The 19826-nt window shown below is 61.1% G+C and overlaps 1 protein-coding gene across 1 annotated transcript in view; it reads left to right on the forward strand.

Moving 5' to 3' along the window:
- TTLL10 (tubulin tyrosine ligase like 10) overlaps window positions 1–19826 on the forward strand; it is a 58049-nt gene that overhangs the window by 22280 nt on the left and 15943 nt on the right. The window contains exons 2-3 of the mRNA XM_053205190.1: window positions 13390–13493; window positions 18871–19030. Coding sequence (XP_053061165.1) covers window positions 19018–19030 — 13 coding nt within the window. The 5' untranslated portion in view covers window positions 13390–13493; window positions 18871–19017. The remainder of the gene's footprint in view (window positions 1–13389; window positions 13494–18870; window positions 19031–19826) is intronic.

A 19826-nucleotide genomic window follows, 5' to 3' on the forward strand; every position in this document is an offset into this window, starting at 1 on the left:
CGCAACCTGAGGGTCCTGAAGCGCCTCAGCACCTCGAGACCCCCAGGTGGACAGATCTCCTGCCGGATAGGCAGTTCCTTGCAGTTGGCGGGGGAGAGGGCGTGGTCAAGAGCAAGCAGGTGTCTCCACGCAGCCCACAGGGGAGGGCAGGGCCCAGCTTCGCCTGTCAGTCACTCAGCAGCATGTGCTCTGCACTGACGCTGGGCACCCTGTCCCATCCTGGGCCTCATAGCTCTGGCCCCTGTCGTCTTCCTCAAAGACAACGGGGTGGTCAGGAATCTGCCCTGGCCACCTGCCGGTTATGACCAGGAAATATGGCTCTAGGTGACAGCGCCGGAGGTGGGGGCTGGGGGACCTCCTCGGCTGGGCAGCCGTCCCTGACAGTGCCTTGGCCTGGCCGGCCAAACCAGTGGGCAGTTGGAAACAAGGGCCAAGCAGAGAGGAAGGCCAGCGGTCAGCGGGGCAAGGGGTGGATTGGCTGAGGTCAGAGTGTGGCAGGGCTGAGCTGGCCTTCCCCCATAGCCTCTCCCCAGCCTTCTCCAGCAAAGGGGCTTTGAGGGGTCCTGGGCTGAGGGGCTGAGGAGACAGCGTGCAGACACTCCTTGTGACACCAAGGTCCCAGGCCTGTGGTCAGTTCTTGTTGCTCAGGACAAAAGGGGGCACCCACCAGCTGCTCAGACCACAAGCCAGTCTTTGCTCAAGGCCTCTGGGAGTGCGGGGTACTCGGACCCACCCGCCCCGACTCCCCCGCCAGAGCCGGCAGGGAACACCTGCCCCCATCAGACCCTGAGTCTCTAGAGCTCCCTCTGGAGGCTGGAAGAGAGGAGGCCAAGAGGCCGGGCAGCAGAGAGGTCTGAGTGCCTGCTGGGTCTGCACCTCCATTTCCGTGGCTGCTTCAGCTGTACTGAGACTTCCCTGCCTGGCTCCCTCCTGGAAGCTCTGTTTCTGGCAGGTGCTGCCTGTGAACCCACTGAGCCCCCTGGAATGGTGACTGGGGGGAACTTATTCAGTGCCCACAGTTCCAAGGTTCTAGGCACATCCTTGGAAGGGTCCTTGGCTCGGTCCCAGGGTTTTGGTCTGGAAGTACCCTTGTCCAGAACCTCTCGGCTCACGATGTACTTGAGGACAGCACCAGGGTGCCCCTGGGTCCCCGCCAGCGTGCCCCATCAGAGTCTGCTTTCTGATGCTGACCGCTGCAGATTCCCGTACACAGGGAGTCAGAGAAGCCTGTGTCCTCAGCTTGACACCTGAGACCGCCTGTCTCCCCAGATCCGTCCTCTCTCGGGCCTGCTCCTGGGGTTTGCCTCTCACACAGCCGCCCTTGGCTATCCAAGGCAAGGTCCATCTCCTGAGCCCCCTCGATCTCTCAGGGGCTGGACCCAGCAGCCCTTCCCGACCTGGCCCCGAGCAGGCTCCAGGTACAGAGGCCGCCCAGTGATGGTCCCAACAGACCACACGTGGAGGTGACCGTGAAAGCGCTGAGTGTCGGGTCAGAGTCCCAGGAACATTCAGCTCACGGTCGACCAGACTCAGGGTCCCCCAAGTTCCACACACCAAACCCAGCCTGACCGCAGGCAGGTGGGGGATGAAGGGACCTTGGCCACAGCCCTGCCTCATGGCCCCAGCCAAGATTTAGGGGCAGCCTCAGACCCGGAGCCCCCCCACCCCCACCCCCGCTCCATTCTGAGTACTGTCCCGCCTTAGGGCCCAGGGCTCGTTTCTGGCAAACACTCCCGTCCCCGTCTCAATCTCCTCACCTTCCCCTGACACCTCACCCATAGCAAACTGCTTTGGTCCCAGGCCACAGATAGGACACCTGCCAAGGTCACTGGCAGGAATCTTCAAAATATATTTAAATAAACTTTTTATTTCCAACATTTTCAGACATACAGAGAAGTCGCAAAGACGGCGCCAGGCTCCTACACCCAGCTCCCCCCGTCGTTAGCAGTTTCCACCTAGTACGAATCATCGGTCACAGCGAACCGATATTGATAATGTTATCTGAAGTCCACGCTTCATTCAGATTTCCTTAGTTTCTCCGAAATATGATCCTTCTGTCCCAGGATCCCGTTCAGGATCTTACTTGACGTTTCGTTGTCGCATTTCCTTAGGTCCCTCTGGGTTGTGACAGTTCCTCCTTGTTTTTGTTGACCTTGACAGTTCTGATAAGTGCCGGTGATGTGTCTCTGGAAGCCGCGTTGATGTTCCTCTCGTGGCTAGACTGGGGCGTGGCTTTGGGGGAGGCCCACGGAGGTGCAGTGCCCTCCTCACCATGTCACGTCAGGGAGGCCTGTTGTCGCTGTGACTCATCACTCAACTGCAGTTTTGCCACCAGTGGGACATTTTTTTCTTGTCTTGTACTTTAATTTTAATGATCTTTGAGTTCAGTTGCTCATTGTTATGATCGCTGTCGTGTAAGTGTAAATTTAGACTGACCCACATTTAACACCTCAAACCTTCTCCCTGGAATCATTCTCCTGCTGTGTATGCTTTGTGGTGCTTTTATAGAAGGCTGTTGGTGGCAAATTTTCCCAGTTCTTCTTTCTTGACTTTTGTCTGTTGTGCCGTATTCCATCTTTGTTCTGAGGAAAGACCTTCTGGTTTGTTGTCACTTTGGGTTCTTTTTCCACTGTCCTCTGTTTCCATCAGCGCTGTCCAGACATCAGCAGTCACTCCCACTCTTGACCAGTCTTGTTTTTCTCTGGCTGCTTTTAATGTTTGTCCTTAGTTTTCTGGAGGGTTCACTTGGATGGCAAGGTATGGGTTTCTGTTTATTTATCCTACGGGGGATTCACTGGGCTTCCTGAATCCATATTTTGATGTCTTTCAACAGTTCTTGAAAATTTTCAGATACTTTCCTTTCAAACATTAATGTCTTCCATTCTCTTCTCTTTCAATTCTGTGTTTTATACAAACCCTTATATCTTACCCTCCCTTCTTCCCTTCTGTAGTTTTCATGTCTTTTTTTTTTTTTTCCATTTTTAGCCTCCATTCTGGACAATTTCTTCTTACCTATCTTCCATTCCCCAATTTTCTTTTCAGCTACTTTTTTTTAAATAAAGATTTTAAAAAGATGGGGCACCTCAGTGGCTCAGTCAGTTGGGCGTCTGACTTTGGCTCAGGTCATGATCTCACGGTTCGGGAGTTCGAGCCCTGTGTTGGGCTCTGTGCTGACAGCTCAGAGCCTGGAGGCTGGTTCCGATTCTGTGTCTCCCTCTCTCTCTGCCCCTCTCCCACTCGTGCTCTCTCTCTCTCAAAAATAAATGTTAAAATTTTTTAAAGATTTTATTTATTTTTTGAAGATTTTATTTTTAAGTAATCTATACACCCAATGTGGGCCTTGAACTCATGACCCCAAGATCAAGAGCCACATGCTCCAACAACTGATCCAGCCAGGTGTCCCTTCTTTTCACCTACTTTTAACCCGATGTTAAGCCTATCCATAGAGTTTCAAATTGTAGTTACTACATGTTTTCATTTCTAAGGGTTCATTTGCTTTTTTTAAATCTACTATATAATTATTATAAGTTCCAGCTGCTTGCAGATATTAAACTTGTTATCTTTTCCTTTTTCAACATAGTAATTTTTTCTCAGTCTGTGTCTGATAATTTCCAAATCTGAGGTCCTTGTAAGTCTTTCTGATCTCTGTTGTTTCTACTGGTTCTTGTTCATGGTGTCTTATATTCTAGCATGCCTGGTTATCTTTGTGTGCTAGTCGTTGTACTTGAAAATTTGTTTTCCTTCTGCCCTCCCAATTTGTTTTCCTTCTGCCAACCACCAGGGCCCTGCCTAGTCTGGGACCACCTTGACTTGAGAAAGATCCCTGCAGCTTGAACTGAGCCGCACTTACACCTCATTTTCAATGGAAACCTTGGGGCTCCCGGCTCTCTGCAGGGAAGGTGTCCTGTTAGACCCACCTCTGCACTTCGTGGGCACCCTGAACTTTCATTTATGTCCCCCAGCTCCCCAAGGCTGTTAGAACAATAACTCTCATCTGACCCAACAGGACAGTGGGCTTTGTGTGCATTTGCCTCTCAAGGCCACGATTTTCCTTGGTTGCAGCCTGATATGCCCTTTACTGGTTCCATGGCTCACCAAAGCTTTCGCAAGATAGCTTAGTGTTTTGGTTTTCCGCGCGCAGGTTTGGCCTAAGAGCCTCCGCCTTCCACTATTGCTGAGAGGCAACAGCCACCGTACTGGCCACATTCTCCTTCATGGGGCTCTCTCGCCCTTGACTTTGGGGCTCCTCACTCTCCTTCTTGCTCCTCTGTCTCCACTGTGAGTCCATCACCTACTTGCCAACCAGGAATCCTGGGACTCCTCCCAGCACAGTGGACCCTGACTGTGGCCTCCATTCCCACCATCAGCAGGAGATAGCAGCTGTATCTCCTGCCTGGGTTCTCTGCCGACTTCCAACTGCCACTGTGGAATCTCCACTTGGAAAATTCCCACCCCAATTCCACCTGCCTAATCAGAACCAGCACATGTCTGAGCTGAAACCACAGGACACCGGGGAATAGTGTTCTGAGTCCTCCCCAAACTCCAGATGTTGGGGTGCCAAGGGCTCTGTCCTCGGGCCCCTGGTCTCTACCTGCATCTGCTCCCCTCCCATGGCACTAGCACCCTGACGCACTGCCTCCCAGAGATGGGGAGACTCAGAATGCCTTGGGCTCTGGTGACCCAGTGGCACAGAGGTGCTGAGAACACAGTGACCAGCAAGTCAAGGAGGTCTGAGGGCTGCCCAAGGGACTTGACATCCTAAAGGCCTCTAGGGACCTCAGTGCCAGTGGCTGTGGAAGACAGGGATGGGTTCTTGATGAGCACCAAAGAAGAAGGAAATGGACAACGAGGATCAGGCAAATAGTTACCTAGCAGGAGGCTGTGTGTAAGAACAACGAACACAGGTTTTCAGACTTCTGGCCTAGTGTTATCTGGATGGCATGACCGAGTGTGGTCCCTGCGAAGACAGGCTCGGGGACAACACAGGTGCTTTCAGGGTCTCAGACAGAAGGGGCCAAGGTCAAGACTGAGTCAGACTACAGGAGTATGCATCAGAGTTGGGAGGGCCTGAGGGTGCTGAGGGTGTCGCTGCCAGGCCCTGCCGGGACACTGGGGCCTGAGATCATTGTCCAGGGCAGGCAAGTGGGGGAAAGGGTGACCAGGACTTATCCAGGAGATTTGGAGAGGGGTCCCCAGTGCGGAGCTAACTTAACCCGTCTGAGGCCTCATGTGATGACCAGGCCTCCATCTGGGCTAGGCAGGGCTGGAGTGGTGCCTTGGGGTAAGAGAGGGGTTTTCCGGCTGTAGCCTTTGTGCTCTGAGCTTGGAGTGGCAAGCAGGTCCCTGGGTCCTTGTCTCAGGTGAGAAGAGCCAGGGCTTGAAGGGGTGGAAATCGATCAAAAGGTGGGTGAAGAAGGACCCCCTCCGTGCAGCATCTAATCACGGCAGGGCCTACCTGCTTGTGCCAGGCTGTGCTGCCCGGTCAGCACAGCAGGAGAGAGCACCTAAGCCAGAGGCCTTCCCGCTGGGGGGGGGAAGGTGCCTCTGCTGCATCGGCTAGCTCAGAGTGGGTGGGGGGTGGCATGGTTGCTGGGAACGACACCACTGGGAAGTCCTGAGGAGGCAGAGCCAGTGCCCTGTGGGGGAGCCCTTGTCCTGCGCAGAACCGCCAAGTCTGAGCCCTGAACCTAAGGGTCTGGCTCTGCTGAGTCTGTGACTTGACCTTTTCCCCAGTTTCTAGGGCAGTGCTGAGGGGGCCCCTCCCTCTCCAGATCCACACCCCTGAGAGAGAGAGAGAAAGAGAGGTGACTAGCAGTGTTTGCCCCCTCCCCTCTTGTGAGGGGCATTGACCCCAGGGACAGCTGCCCAAGAGGAGCACGTGTGGGCTGGCAGGGCCCCCCCAGAGTCCAGCCACACCTGTCCCAGGTGTTTGCTGTGCCGTGGCCAGAAGGTGAGTCAGACAGAGGAGCCTGGGGCTTCAGGAAGACCCCAGCCTGTGCAGAGAAACAAGCGCCCGGTGCCAGCCAGAGGTGCAGGGACCTGCAGAGGCGTCTCTGAGCTCGGGTCCCCTCAGAACCCAGAGCTGGCCAAGTGCTAGGAGAGTCCCCCCGCCCCGAGTCCAAGGCTCTGGAGGCTCCGGGGCCCTCCCCCTGCCCCAGCACAGCCCCAGCCGGCTGGCAATCCCCTGGCACGGAGGTGGGAGCCCCCATCAGCCTGGTTTCCAGGCCAAAGTCAGCCTCGGTGGGGTGCGGAGACCCTGAGGCCATCTGTGGCTGGCTGCCATGCAGGAAGTAGCCAGGAGCCACAGCACAATGGCCCTTTGTCCTGCTGCCTCACCCAGGCAGGCCTTGCCCGCAGGCAGGGCTGGGGGCTGGAGGCTGGGCGGCTGGAGGCTGGGCCCCCTCAGGCCAGCTCTGCCACCAGCCAGACTGTGTCCCCAAGCACGAGGTGGCCTTTATCACCCTCCCAGGTCAGGCCTCCCTGTCCCTAGAGAACCTGTCTCTCCTGTCCCACCCTGTTCCTGCTGCCATGGCAACGTCTGCACCCAGCAGGTGGGCCGGGCCAGAACCTTTGTCTGGCAGCCACCGGTGTCTCCGTCTCCATCTCCGGTGATCCTGGCACACACTGCAGCTGCCGCCCTTCAGGCCAGGACGACCCTGGCCCGTTGTGCCGCGTAGGGCGGCCCCAGGCTGATCGTTCAGGGCTCAGGCACCAGCGGGCAGGGCCACTGTGGCTCTCCCCTTGGAGGAGGCCAGAGGCTCCAGGTCCTGCCCCACTGCCCCCGCCGCGTCCACATACGTCCTTGAGGGGTGGGGGCATGCTGTCCCAGAGAGACCTGTTGGGGGCAAGTGTCCCAGGCCTACCCTTCCAGCGTCCCTGCCCTGGGCAGGAGCTGGGATCTTGCTGCCGCCAAGAACTGGTGGCCGTGCACGGCTGCTTGGTCAGGAGTGACTGCCCCAGGCTCGGGGTCTTGAAGCCGGCCATCGGCAGAGTTCAGATGGGCCTGAGAGTCCACAGGGCCCAGCCTCGTCGTCAGGGGCTGCCTGTGACAACTACAGGAGCACAGGAACGTCCCAACTGACCATTTGTCTGAAGCCGAGAGGTGTGACGCGTGGGAGCCCGGCCTGTGCGCCGAGCCCTCCTGGGCCCCTTTGCCAGCACAAGGGAGCTGATGGTGCAGGTTCCACAGCGTGACTTTGGGTCATTTTTACTCTCTTTGGGACTCAAGCAGAGCAGGACAAGGAGAACGGTGAGTGTCACCGTCGGGTCAGAGAGCAGGTGCTTAGCCAGACCAGAACCTTCCTCTTCAAAGTGACAGCCAGCGGGGACGGTCAATGTAGGTTTCGTGGGCCGGGAGCCGGCTGGCCGTGCGGCATAACAGCCCACAGCCCACTGCCCACCCGCCCACTCCGGACCCACCTGCGCTCGGCTTAGGGAGCTGGCCTCCACTCAGGAAAAGCCCAGCTCTTCCCTGGCCTTTCCGCTCCCGGGCTAGGAGCATCCCTCAGCGACACGGCTTCGGCCAGCGCGGGCAGCCTCTCAGCGGGACAGCGAGCTTGCTGCGCCCTTGTCCAGAGCGGGACAGGAGCGTGTGCAGAGGGCTCTTGCCCCGGGCCAGTCACGGCGCCGGCGGGCTGCTCTGGCAGCTCCCAGGACAGGCTCTTCACTCAACCTCCTGCAGAAAACTGTGTGGTCCCTTGTGAGTCAGAGTTCACTGCGATCCAGGTGTCTCTGAGCGTGTGTGAGCGCTGGAATCAACGGCAAAGTCCGGGGTCCTCCTCGCCCGGCTGGCAATAGGATCAGGGTCGTCAGACCAGGCCAGGTGTCACTGCAGTAGCCACAAAGGCGAAAGACGGCCGCCACCTGGGCCCGCGACTTGGCGGGGGTTCACTTCTGCCTCACTCTAGGTGCCCTCCTCCCCGCAACGCTCTTCAGGGGACTGTCCCCTTCCCCGGCTCCAGGGGGGCTCCTTCCCTGCCGTCCCAGACACCAAGCCTGAGTGGGGCCTCATCCAGCCACCCTCGTCCTCCTGGGAGCTTCTGAAGTCTGGCCACGCCATGCCCGTGAGCCCTGACCCCAACATCTCTGGGCAGAGCCAGGTGGCTCCTACGCACAGAGGCATCAAGCTGTCCTGCAACCAGCGGACGGGTAGCGTGTGGAGGACAGGGCGTGAGCCTGAGAAGGGGGTCAGCGGCGAGCAGCCCCTCCTCCCCTCCAACAGCAAACGCCTCTGGGTTCGTTAGGGGGCGACGCCTCGGTCTCCCCCAAGACACGGATGCCACTGGCAAGTGCGTCCTGACCCCAGCCCCACACAAGCAGACGCCCTGAGCGGGCATCGGGGGCATGGGGGTCCTCACAGTCCTGAACTGAAGGAGGGGTGTGCCTGGTGGGTCACCCTAGTCAGCACTGCCCTAGGGGCTGGAGGTTAGAGGGTCAGAGGTCACTGATGCCTCCAGATGCCGCGCCGGGGGCCAGGGGGACCGGACCAGCTCCTGGCTGTCCCGTCGGAAGGTGTGAGGGAGGAGCCTGCAGGTTCAGATACCCCCATCACCAGCACAGCTCTTTTGGGGCAGAAGGCCAGGCTGAGCTTGGCTGGGGAGTGGACTAGGGTGGACAGTGGACTCGGAACCCCACCCCAAGGGATTTCGGGTTGCTCCACTGGGACCCTCTGCGTGGCGGGGACAGGAGGCCAGCAGGGTGGCATCGCAGGGACAGCACCCTCTGGAGCCCTCTGTGGCAGCCACTCTCCTGGCCACGTCCACCCCTGGAGGACAGCCTCTGGGTCTAAAGATCAGAGCCTGGACAGAAAGACGAGGCCCCACAAAGCCCAGTCCCTGGGCTGAAGCACACCCGGGAGCCAACAGCCCGGGGATGGGCCCTTTGTGATTGGGGCTTGCAGGGGAGTTGCCAGAGTTCGCTCTGGAAAACAGCTGGGTCCTCTGGGATCCCCACTGGTGGGGCTAATCACGTGTGGGGCTGCGTGTCCTTGCGGGACCTTCCGCGGGGAGTGCCCTCCACCCGCCTCCCCAAACGGGGCTGGGGCCCTGCTCCTCCCCACCCTGCGGCCGTGGCCCCAGACCCTCACAAACTCCAATGTGCAGTCTTGCATCCCTTAGCCTCGGGGTCCCAAAATTGGGGCTTACAGGGGTTGCCACGACCTCAGCCCCCGGACCAGCCCCCCGCCCTCCAGAAGGGCTCCTCTTCTCGACACCAGCATGTGAGTCTATGTGACCCACGCCCACCCCGTGCTGTGGCCTCCTGCCCTAGGGTTGTTGCCGGGGGCACCCAAGGAAGGGATCCTGAGAGATTCAGGCAGACGAGACCCCGCCGTTGCTGCCGCGGCTTGGGGCCGGGGGCCCAGAGCTGAGAGGGGCAGGTCCAGGCTCGGCCCTCTGTTAATGGGAGATGCGGCCGTTGCCAGGGCCACCCCTGGGGCAGAGCAGAGGGTGCGGCGTGTGACCTCACTCGCCTCCCCGGGCTCGTCGGCAAGGCGGTGCCCAGGGGCCAGGACAGTAGCTGCTGCCCTGGGCCTCCCAGCTGCCTGCACACTTCACTGCAGCCCCTACAGAAGCTCTCCTCCCTGGTTTTTGTTCAAGCTGGGCCCCGGCGGGCGGGCAGGCGGGTGAGCTGGGCGGGGGGGGGGGGGGGGGGGGGGGGGGGCAGGAATGTGTGCGGGGGCCTGCCGCCCGCCCAGCTGCTGCGTCACGTCGCTGCCTCCCTCCTGGCCTATGGGAGCCCGGGGGACACACCTGTTGGCGGCCAGGAGCAGAGATTGGTCGGCAGGGAGCAGGCACCTGCATGGGGCGGGGTGAGGCCCTACATGTAAGGCGAGCCCGGGGCCACCGTCTCTTCCCTGCCCTGCCCTTCACAGCTGCAGAAGGACCCGGCCACAGCCTCCATTGTTCCCCGTCGCTCTCAAAACTTTCCCGAAAGACCAGGCCATCTGTCCACCTGCACACGTGTGAACTTAAGTCTCTCCTTTGTGAGGAGCCTCAGCTGAGGGAGGCAGGAAGCTGGTTTTTTCCAGGAGGCGGGCAGTGTTCACTGGCCTCCTAAGCTGCTCCAAGGTTGGATCCCGGTTGGGGTCAGGCTGGGCCCCCAGGCCGCTCACCACAGGCTCAGAGGTATTTGGGGTGACTATGCCAAAGCTTCTCTGATGTCTGTCCTGAGGCCTGGGGAGGCGGGGGGCCCTGGGCGCAGGGACAGTGCCGGACATGCTGGTCTAGCCGCCAGGCTGGGGTCGGAGCGGCCTCCCACCCTCCTCCTCCGGGTGCAGAACCTGTTGGGGCAGGTAAACGCAGGAGGTGGAGGCGGAGGAGTCTGAGGAGGCCGCCCATGGGGAGAGGCCCTTGAGTGGCTGACCCGGAGAGGACACTCTGAGCGATGGTGGCTGATGGGCTCAGACCCGGGGAAGGGTAGTCCTTCCTCTCTGGGGAGGTGGGCCCCTCGGGCCGAGCACCCTGGGTGTTGGATTCAGAGCCATCTTGGGCTGGCCAGGGCCGCTCAGGGTCCGGCAGGCATGAGCACTGGGCAGTGGGTGTCTTCTAGCCCACGGCGGGGGGGCGGGGGCGCACGCAGCTCAGGGTCACCAACAGAAAGCGTTCCCGCCTTCCGCCTGGCGACAGGACCTTCTGGAAGCTTGCAAATCGGCCACGGATGTGACAGTTCTTGAGGTACCTTATTCCCCCAGAGCTGGGCGTGGGGAAGAAGCACTTGGGGGCCTGGGCTCAAGGGCACCCACAGCCCCGGTCATGGGCTTCTGGAGTTTGCTCTTGAAGGGAAGGGCTTGGCTTTACCAGAGGCCACACTGGGGATGGTTGGAGCTCGGGGCCAGGGCCAGCCTGGCCTGGATTCAGACTCTTTCTCACCCGCCTGTGTCTGAGGCGCCAACAAAGCCGGAAGCACCTTGGAGAAGGTGTAGGCCGGCCCCCTGCCTGACACCATTACTCAGGGCAGGAAAGCGTTTCCAAAGGTTCTTCCCTAAATGCAAAGTAGCAACGATCACAGCACGCCAACACTCTGTTCTGGCAAAGTACGGCCCTCACTACCTCGGCCGCGCACACCCAGCTCTGGACTTGCCGTGTGGCTCCCTGAGAGCAGCTTTTATAGTCCAGATCGCTGGCTTTTTCAGACGGTCTTCAAGTTTAGGAGGTGATAACGTTGATGTGACATAAAGCTAACTTTCTCTGAGGCATCATATAGGTTCCATTGTTCTGGATGAACAAAACTCGTAGGGCAGAGGAAAACGACGTTCTAATGAATCCAGTGGGGGCATGTTAGGCCTTCTTAGGCCGAGCATCTGGAAAAATAGGGCGGTTTTGTTTTGCTTTTTTCTAGTAACCCAGATGAGATGCTTACAAGTCAGAGCAGCTGGCAGCATGCCGAATTAGCCAGAATAAGTACAGGTTTATGAAAGTGCAAAGCAAATGTAAAACGGGGACACAGTCTACCGTGAATTTTCCGACATTTTGGTAATTTGCAAATACCTCATCCGCAAGACAGGTCGGTAAGAATGTCTTTGGTGAATCTGAGAGGAGGTAAACCGCCCAGAAGTCACCCCCGCTCCCGGGGCATCCGGTTTGTTCTCGGGTTCGGGCCAGCGTGGGCGCGGGGACATGGCGGGGAACGGCGGCCGGGAGGCCACTGGAGAGACGCCCTGCGTGTGGACAGGCCCGCTCGGCCGCCCCCACTCCGCCCCCACCCCGTGGCCAGCGCGGTACACGGGGTTGGGTTTCAGCGCTTTGTTCTCTGTGCGGCCCTCAACGTTGATTAAGGCCCGTCAGGCAGGTTAACTGGCAAGTTAGTTTTTCACGCTGGGATCGCGTTCCCTGCCCACCCCACCCGTGCCTGTACAGGTGGGACCCGCCAAGGGCTGGGCAGGTGGGGCACTCGCTCTGCAAAGAGGAGCCTGGAGGGTGCTGCCCTGGGCCTCCCGATTCATTCCTTGATTTTCCCAAGCTAAGCCTGCTCAGAGTGGTGATGATTAACCAGACCCCACATCTGGGAACACAACGCTGGCTTCACTCCCTGCCAACAAGGGGCCGAGAAAGCACCATTTAGTCGCTCTGAAACAGGGAAGGTTTATTTCCACTTTTCGTATCTGCCCATAGGACCTGCCCCAGGCGCAGGATGGGCATAGGGTGGGCGCAGGAGGGTCGGGGATCTTGACCTCACGCTGAGCTGCACTCAGAGGCCAAGGCCAGGTGCTGGTCTCTCCTTGTGAATTTACAGGTTCTGAGTTCAGGAAGAGTGTGGGATTGTGTCCTGGAACTTAGGAGGGGGCACTCTGCTGCCCACCGGCCTGCCCCGGCTCTGTCCATGTATCTCTGTGTCCGTGCACCTCTTCACCTCTTAGGTGACAGTGTCAGGGCTGATGAGCCGGTGGGCAGCAGACAGCTGGGGTGGCCTGTTCCCCTGGCTTGCCGCCAGGCCAGCTCTGGGCCCGTGGGGTCTCCGGGGCCTCGGGTGCTCCTCGGCCAAGGACACTAGGGACACCGGGCTCTGGCTCCAGAGGCCACACAGTGGGAGGCCGGTCTGTGCACAGCGGGCTGGCTACAAGGGAGGGACACCGGGCCCCCAGCCCCCACCGCCTTCCCCTGTAGCCTGGCAGCTGAGAGCAGAGCTGAAATTTAACTCAGCCCTGAAAGCACAGTTGAGACAGTTTCGCCTAGCTCAGAAAGAGGTAGAATTGCATCCCTAAAGCACACTGATTTTACAGGGTCTGTGGGACAGACCTGGAAAGGTGAGGTGTGGATCCGGAGCGGGGCAGGTGGTGACGGGGGCACAGGGCAAGAGGCTGACCATGGGCTCCACCCTCTGAGCCTGGACACAGCCACCCGGAGGCTCCAGGCTCCTGTGAAGCCGCCTTCCCATGCAGAGGACAGGCTTCTCACCTGTCCCCTCCAACGCTGGGCCTGTGTCACCATCAGGTCCTCTGAGAAATGCTGGCTGTTCCTGAGGACAAATCTGGAGAACGAGGTGAACCTTGGCTAGGCAGATGGACAGGCTTTGTTGCAGTCAGGCAGGTGGCCCGGGGAGAATCAGCACGGGCCCCACACCCCATCTCTACAGCCTCTGTGGGTGGAAGGTGCCGGAAAACTTGAGGAGCTGCTCTGGCCCGCTCGCCAGGTCCAGGTGTCAGCCGTCACAGAGAAGGGACAAGAGGTTGGATGGGACCCCTCAGACTCCCCAGGGCAGGGGGCCAGGGTTCTCTCAGTTCCACACAGGGCCCCAGGTGCGGACACAGAGCCGTTCTCTTCCTCGACCCCACTCTGAACTCTGGAGACTGGCCTGGCACGCACGGGCACGGGGTGGGGGTGGGGGCGCTCATCCTGCGTTCTGTACTTGGGCGCAGGCTGGGCGGGGCTACCCCTTTGGTCCCTCCTCCAGGCCCAGCGCTGTCTCAGCCTCACGGCCTCACGGCCGGCGGCAGCCAGAAGCCCAGGGCCACGGAGCAGTGGGGCGGGCAGACAGACCCACCTGTGACCTGGCCGGTGAGCGAGGCGGAGGGCCTGGGCCTTGGGGAGCTCCCGCCCTGCTCGCTGGGGTGGGGCCGAGGAGGGGCCCCCCGTGTCGTCCTGCCTCAAGAGCCATGGCCTGCTCCCCATCCTTGTCCCAACACCCTTCCGCGCCCTTGACAAGGGCACCAGGGGGCCGGGCTGGAGACAGCCATTGGGGCGGCGTCTGGGAGACAGAGGCTCATTGTCCAGCCTCAGCAGCCCTTCGGGTTTGAGACGCACTCACCTTCACCCGGACCCTGAGGGGGCAGGGCCCGATGTCCAGACCTTTCCCTGGGACCACTCTGTCCTTGCCTCCGGCAGGCAGGACACCCTGTCCCTCCTTGGGGCCACGTCCAGAGTCGATGGCCCCGCCGAGCTGGGCAGGGCTGGCCGGGCAGGAGGTCACCCTGTGGTCCTGGCCTTTAGGGGTTTCCAGGTGCCGCGGCCCAGCGCCGCTGCCCCCCCCCCACCCCAGGCTCCCCTGTGTCTGCCCAGCACTATGGCCTCAGGACGCCCGGGGACTCTCCTGAGCCCCCACCCCTCTGGGTCCCCTTCCCCCGTCCATGCCCTAAGAGGATGAACATGGTTCTGCCTCAGGCTGCTGACCACACCCCCCCCCGTGGGGCGGCCCCCAGACCCAGTTGGGGGCGGCCATCGCCATCTTACTGGGCAGCATTGGATGGTGTCAGGTCTCTAATACTGCCTGGTAATGATGACGGCGGGGCCCTGCACGCAGCGATGGGGCCGCCCTCCCCCAGCCCCAGGCCCCTCCCTTTCCCCACGCAGGCCCCACGCAGGCCCCAGCTCCCCGACAGACACCCTGAGTCGGCCCACCCACCCAGAGTTCCTCTGTCCCCTCCTGCCAGGTGGGGCTGTGGGGCAGAAAGGTGACCCCTCCCCTGGACCCAGGCATGTCTGAGTGCCCCTTCTTGGCCCCCCAGAGTGAAAGGTGTCCTGCAGCTGCACTGAGCCCCCCCCCCCCCCCCAGGGATCCTGGATTAGGACGCTCAGGTATCAGGCCCTACCCACAACACCCCAGCAGGTGCTGCCACCACACCCGGCAGGTGTGGGCTGAGCGGGCCACAACAAAGGGTTCTGGAGGGCAAAGGCCCGGCCTGGGCCTCGGGGTGGCCCCGAGACAGCCCCAGGGCAGGCGGGCCACCTTGCAGACTGGCAACATCTCCAGCCTTGGTCCTGGGTCTCGAGCCCCAGGTCTCCTCGCTCCGGAGAAAGCAGGGAGGAGCCCTCGGGCCTCCCTGCCCGGGGATCCTCACCCCTTCCCACCTGGACCCTGCCTGCCCATGGGTGGGCACCAGGTGTCTGTCCCTGTCCTCGGGCCGAGGCGCACCTGGGCCTCTGTGGGCATCTTACCGGACAGTGCTGGATTTCTTGGCTTGACTCTAACACTGTCTGGTAACGATGTTCAAAGGTGACCCACCGCCTGCCTGCCAGGAAGCGGCCCGAGGACACACCGTCCTAAGCTCCTGGACTCCAAAGACGGGCCAAGGGCCCAGAGCTGGCTTAGGGCTGGGCAGACAGCCTGTCTCCGCTGTGCAGCCCGGCGCATCGGGGCAGCCCCCACCTGCAGGTTGGTACCCCTCTGCCGTACCACTGAGCCCTGGCTGGGGACCCCTGGCTCCCTCCCGAGCTGAGTTCTCAGGGTGCTCTGACCCCCGGGGAGAGACCATGAGGATTGGGACATTAGGACCGGAAAAGGGCCACCTGTCATGTCCTGGACACCAACCTTGTCCCGGGGCCCTGGCCCGCACACCCGGCCCCGCCTGCTCTGCCCCTGTGTGTTTGCCGCGGCTGAACTCAGGGCTGTCAGCAGAAGTGGAGATTGGGCCCAGTCAGCAGCCGCCTGAGGAAATGCATTTTCTGGCTGGCACAGAGTCGGCAGCAGGCAGCCCCCACCTTCCCTTCGCAGCCCCTCCTGTCCACCCTACAGGGTCACCCACCGTGGCTGTCTAGGGCACCATGGCCAGTCCTGTGGGAGCTGGCCCCACCCTTAGAGGCCCCAGTCAAGTGAGGCCAGCCACGGGCGGTGGCCTCTCTCACACCAGGACTCTTACTCTACAAAGGGGAACTCACTCTCTTGGTCAACCAGGGATGCAGGAAGGACAACGGTGTGTCCAGGTGCCCCGGCCCAAACCCACGGTCGGAGGGCAGTGGACATTCTGTGCTGTTTCCCAACGAGAACAGAGTCTCCCACTCCCCCAACCAGCCCCCACGGTGTCACAGTCGAGAATGGGAACATTGTCTGCCATCGGCGAGGCCGGGATGGCCCTTTGTCTTATCTTTTTGATCTGAAGCCAGAATGCCAGCCTCCGGACCTGCCCAGCTGACTTGCACCGGGGCGGCCCCCTAGGCCCCGGGAACCCCACCCTGTACTGGGTCCCCAGCCGGCCTCTAGGGAGGGAGGAGGGGTCTGACCCTGGCCTCACCGTTATTCATTAACCAGCCAAGAGCCGTTCAGGGAACTGGGGAGGGTGCCACAGTAAGCATACTCACGTTCAAGCGCAGGGAAACCAGATCATTTGCTCCGTAGCTACGCCCACAGGCACACGCACCTGGGGGGCTGCGTGCTGGGGCTGCCTTGGGTCACAGGACTTCTGGGGGCCACTCTGCAGACTCAGGATGGTCGGGGGTCTCACTGCTTCCTCAGGGCAGGGCACTGCCATCCTGGAAGTGTTTGCCACTGACCGGAGGCCGCCTGCACCACAGCCTGCCGATGGGCGTCTTACCAGACACGGTTAGATCTGGGTTCCATTGTCTAATACTGTCTGGTAATGCCGTTCATCCATGGCCTGACCACCGCTGGAGGAGGGGCCCCTGGAGGGACACCGGGTGGAGGGCGAGGCCCGTGGGCCTTTACAGGCCCATTAGTGGCCCTGAGCCAGGCAGTGCACACCTGCCCAGGCCCAGGGCCCTCGTGTCCCCCACAGGGCATGGGCCATGGCAGGACTTCCCCAGCCTCCAGACCCCAGACCCAGACCGGGGGAGCCCTCTGACCCCTCAGGGGGTCAAAATGGATACACAGCCATAATGGATTATCGGTGTAATAAAGGGTGAGAGGTGCGGACGTGGCTGGCTTCTGTGCATCTCGGGTCCACGGGTGGATGGGGCCGTCAGGGTCTGCGAGCAGGCGAGGCAGACGTCATGCCGTTGGCACTGCCGTGGGGCCAGAAGAACCCCCGGGGGCTGCAGCCAGCTAGCCCCCTGGAGTCCCACCTAGAGCCCTCACCACCCCCCCAACCTGTGCCAGGCAGAGGGGTCCTGAGGACAAGACTGAAACAGCCCCAGACCCCCAAACCTCCAACGCGGAGCAAGGAAGGGCACCCGTGGCCAGTAGTGCACCCAGACACCTCCCTGGGCCACACTGTCCCCCACCCAGGCAGCACGAGGGGCGGGGTGGGGAGGTACAAGCTACCTTTGCTTCCCTTTGTGGGCCTAAGCTCAGGACCCCACCAGGTCCCCACAGGCCCATCTCGGAGGCTTGGGCAGCCAGTCAAGGAGTGGCTTCCAGGTGCCAGACCATCAACATGGGGTTGAATCGGGGCAGGCAGCCCTTAATCTTCAGCTGCTCTCAGGCCCCCACCCTGCTCCCCGCTGCTCCCCTGTGAGAAGTCCTCTGAGAAGGACATCATGGAGATGTCCTCTGTCTAGAGCTATCCCCAAAACCAAACTTCTGGATGCTGATCCCACCCTCAGTCTCACGGCTGCCCCCCCCCCAAAGCCCCTTCTTCCCCCCCTGAGAATTCCAAGTAGGTCCTGGGGTCTGCACATTGCTCAAGTGCTCTGCAGGCTGAGTCAGGAAGAGGGGACCTCTGGGGGCTCTGGGGAAGGCCCCCTCCCTGCTCCTTCCTCCTTTCCACCCCCCACTTCCCTCCTTCCATCACCAAGTCTCTCCTGAGCACCTGTGGCCAACTTGCACAGTTCTAGACACCGGGGAGAGGAGGAACGTCCCTGAGAGGGGGTAGCAGGTGCGAGGAGGCTGGGGAGCAGGACACGTCAACTACAAGGGCTGTCAGTGTTGAAGAAGCCAGAGCAATCAAGAAGGTGGTGGTTGGGGGTGGGGGTGGGTAAAGCCGGCCCAGGAAGGCCTCTGGGATCAGATGACCAAGTGGGGACCATGCAGACACCCACGGGAACCAAGCAGAGGTACCGGAGGCTGCATGGAGTCCGACAGGAGGACTTTGGCCCAGCGTCCAGGCAGCACAGCCTGGCCCCAGACAAGGCGCCAACTACCCACCTACCGCTTGGGCTCTTCCCCACTTTCCCTGGCCCCAGAGGTAGGGCTGGGCCACTGCCTCCTGCCCCCAGCACACACCCCAGCTCAGAGGCCCCCAGCTGCCCACCTGCCCCCTCGGGGATGGCAGGTTAATGATCCTCCTGCCCTGCTCCGGGCTGCAGAGGCACAGTGACGCGCCCAGCCCCAGGCCATTACCACCGTGGGAAAGGCTGGGGCGGCACCCACACCATCCAGTCTGTCGGGTTATGAGGCAAGGTTTTGCAGTTTGAGCTCTTGTGTCAGTGCAGGCAAGGGGCCACCTTCCCAGAGCCCACAGGGACCCAGGGTGGTGGGCTGGCCCTCCAAGGGGTCTGGGCCCTTGGAAGTAAACTGGGGAGGGGCACACTGGTTTCTGAGGGAAGACAAGTACGGGGGCTCTGTGCTCAGGCCAAGGGAAAGACCAGGGCCCCACTCCCCCACACCCTCTGCTGCCCCGGGAAGGCCCAGGCTGGCGGCCACTAGCCCTAATCACTCAGGTCAAGGGTTTGGCTGCAGGAGCTCTCTGCCCTCCAGGCTGACCCACGGCCACCTTGGGGCAGAAAGTCTCAGACCACAGTCCAGCAGGACTGACCCCTGAAAGTCCCCAGTACCAGCACAGGCAGGCGAGGAGCCTGGGAGTGCACCAGCCTCGGCGTGGGGTCAGGGAAGCCTCTCCACAGGGGGGGTTATCCACAGGACACCCAAAGTAAGGAGCAGTTTAAAGGGTATATTAACCTCCAAGGGCCACGAACTGGGGGGCTTGAAGCAACAGAAATGCACTCCGTCCCAGCTCAGGAGGCCAGAGATCAGAAATCAAGGTGGGGGGGTGGGGGCACTCCCTCTGGAGTCTCCAGGGGAGGGTCCTTCCTGCCTCCTCCGGCCTCTGGTGGCTCCAGGCATCCCTGGGCTGGTGGCCACACCACTCCAGCCTCTGTCCCCCATCTTCACGTGACTTCTCCTGGGTCTCCTCTCTCTGCCTCCCTCTTGTGAGGACGCTGGCCATCGGATTTAGGGCCCACCAGATAATCCAGGAGGATCTCATCTCAAGACCCTCAATCACATCTGCAAATACCTTTTTTCCAAGTAAGGTCACATCTGCAGGTTCTGGGGCTTCGGACATGGACACATTTGGGGGGACACCATCCAGCCCTGCAAGAAGCAAGTGAAGACACCCTAAGCAGAGACGCCCTTGACCCACACAAGACCCTGGAGGGTGGCGAGGCCACGTGGCTGGACGGTGGACACCACATGAGAGGCTGTGGTAAGCGGAGATGAAACAGAGCACGTAAAACAGGGAACGCGAAAACCTTTACGGGGTCGGGTCTGGGGTTCCGGGCGTGGGTTTTGGGGTCTTCAGAAGGCTCAGGGATGATCGTGTGAAGGATGCAAGGCCCGTGTGGGGACTGTGCACATAAGGCCCCTGCTCCAGCCATAGCCCCACCCCACCTCCCACCAAAGCCCTCCCCCCCCCCCCCACTAGCTCCCCGTGGAGCCTGGCCTCCTGCCCCTCCCACCTGCTTGCCTCTGGGCCACTGGGTGGCTGTTGCCCAGAGACGGTTGCCAGGCCACCACTGTTGTTTCCCCGGCAGAGGGCTTACACCACCTTGTTGGGCAGGTAAGAGGGACAGGTGGGCCACCGGCACAGGTCCTCGCTGAGTGTGAGGGCTGGGGCCACCATCCCATGTCCCCTACCCACCTGGCTGCCAAGGACCCTGTGGGTTCTCTCAGTTCTCTCTGTCAAGAGCAGAAGGGACATGAAGGAGGGTGGGGAGAGGGGCGTCCTGGCTGAGATGAGCCCCCTCTGCAGAGGGCCCACCCCCCCAGCACCACAGCGTGAGGGTCACAAACCCCCAGGCTGGGCCAAAAGGAGCCTGTCTCCTGGGGGGGTTGGCTCCTCAGGACGAGCCCCTTTGCCCAGGACCAGGTCTGCTTCCTTGGGCCAATTCCCCACAGGGCGTCCTCCCAGACAGCCCACCCCCAGCCGGGAGGCACCAGCCCATCAAACAATGTCAGCACCTCCCGAGCAACCCACGATGACACGTGTGTCTGGGGAGAAG

Source organism: Acinonyx jubatus, chromosome C1 (genome assembly GCF_027475565.1).
Source record: "Acinonyx jubatus isolate Ajub_Pintada_27869175 chromosome C1, VMU_Ajub_asm_v1.0, whole genome shotgun sequence".
NCBI lineage: Eukaryota > Metazoa > Chordata > Mammalia > Carnivora > Felidae > Acinonyx > Acinonyx jubatus.